The sequence below is a fragment of the Haliaeetus leucocephalus genome, unplaced genomic scaffold (genome assembly GCF_000737465.1).
Source record: "Haliaeetus leucocephalus isolate CR32 unplaced genomic scaffold, Haliaeetus_leucocephalus-4.0 Scaffold906, whole genome shotgun sequence".
NCBI classification, from domain to species: Eukaryota; Metazoa; Chordata; class Aves; order Accipitriformes; family Accipitridae; genus Haliaeetus; species Haliaeetus leucocephalus.
In genome coordinates this window covers 3,538,830-3,540,016 of record NW_010973342.1, presented here as the reverse complement: position 1 = coordinate 3,540,016, position 1,187 = coordinate 3,538,830, and the positions used below count along the sequence as shown (strand labels likewise).

Sequence of the window (1,187 nt, the reverse complement as noted above, 5' to 3'; positions counted from 1 at the left end):
CCCTTCCCGCGGAGCCGGCCCCGCCGCTCCCGCGGCGCGGCAGGGGCAGGCGGCGGCCTGGCCTTACGGGGACTCGGCTGGAAAGGGCGCCGGAGGAAAAGCCCGGGTTCAGGGGCAGAAATGAACAGCTGAAAAAAGTTTACGGGCTGCCATCTGGGGTTATTTTTACCCTGATAGAAAAACTATTGCCCTTCGGTGCATCTCTGTGATCCTGTACGAGCCTGTGGAGTTCTCACGGTTGCTCGATAAGGAAAAGAGGCGTGATTTGCAATCCAAAGAGTTTCTTTTTACAGTGATAGGTTTATTAGTATTTTAAATTTCTCTCAAAAGTACATCTAGAAACAGAAAACGACTCCAGAAACAACAGCTGCCTTGTTTTTCTCGCTTTTTTCCCCTGTTATTTTCTTCCCCTGTTAAGAGTAGGATGTATTTTTTCTCCCCTTTAAAACTGCAAATGGAAACCACAAGATCGGAGACTCCACGGAGACTTGCGGGGAGACAGTGTCCCGATAGTGGAGTAGCCGCCCCGATCCATTTGGTTTACCAAGTTCAGAATAACGTGAAGTGAAAATATTTCTTTCCTACCTCCCTTTATCTATACACACGCACCAGGATTCTTACCCCTCTTATCTTACACACAGCAATACACTTGCATATGCATTTGTAAGTGTATATGTGTGTAAATACGTTTGTGTATACATACGTGTGTAAATACATACGTGTGTGTGTGTATAAATAAGTTCACGTGTATTCCTACGTGTGCAGACATATACCAGAAGTGGGTGCATACTTCTGTGCATATATACGCGTGTGCATACGTATACGTGCACGCTTGCATTGATGCGTACAAAACGCAGCTAAAGGTATACGCACGTTATACCCAGGCGTCTGTGTGCCTTTAGGTACGTGCGTACCCCCAGCCGCCCATACACATACGCCCACGGAGGAGCGTGTCCGCGGACGAGTATATGTACGTACACACGGAATACAATTTCTGGGTTAGCATGCTTGCGCCTGCGTGTACGTACCCGCCAGGATTTGGGGGTTTATCGCAAGAGACGGAGCGGCGGCAGGGGCCTTCGCCCGGGCTCCTCGCCCCCTCGGCAGCCCGGCCTTGCTCTCCCCGCAGCCGCCTGCCTTCCTCCCTCGGCGGGCGAGGGGCAGGCGCTGCCGCTGGGTCAGCGGGG

At 51.6% G+C, this 1,187-nt stretch overlaps 1 protein-coding gene across 1 annotated transcript in view; it reads left to right on the top strand.

Annotated features, from left to right (window-relative positions):
* The window catches only part of HMX1 (H6 family homeobox 1), a 2,357-nt gene that overhangs the window by 358 nt on the left and 812 nt on the right, over positions 1 to 1,187 (top strand). The window contains exon 2 of the mRNA XM_010583550.1: positions 903 to 998. Coding sequence (XP_010581852.1) covers positions 903 to 998 — 96 coding nt within the window. The remainder of the gene's footprint in view (positions 1 to 902; positions 999 to 1,187) is intronic.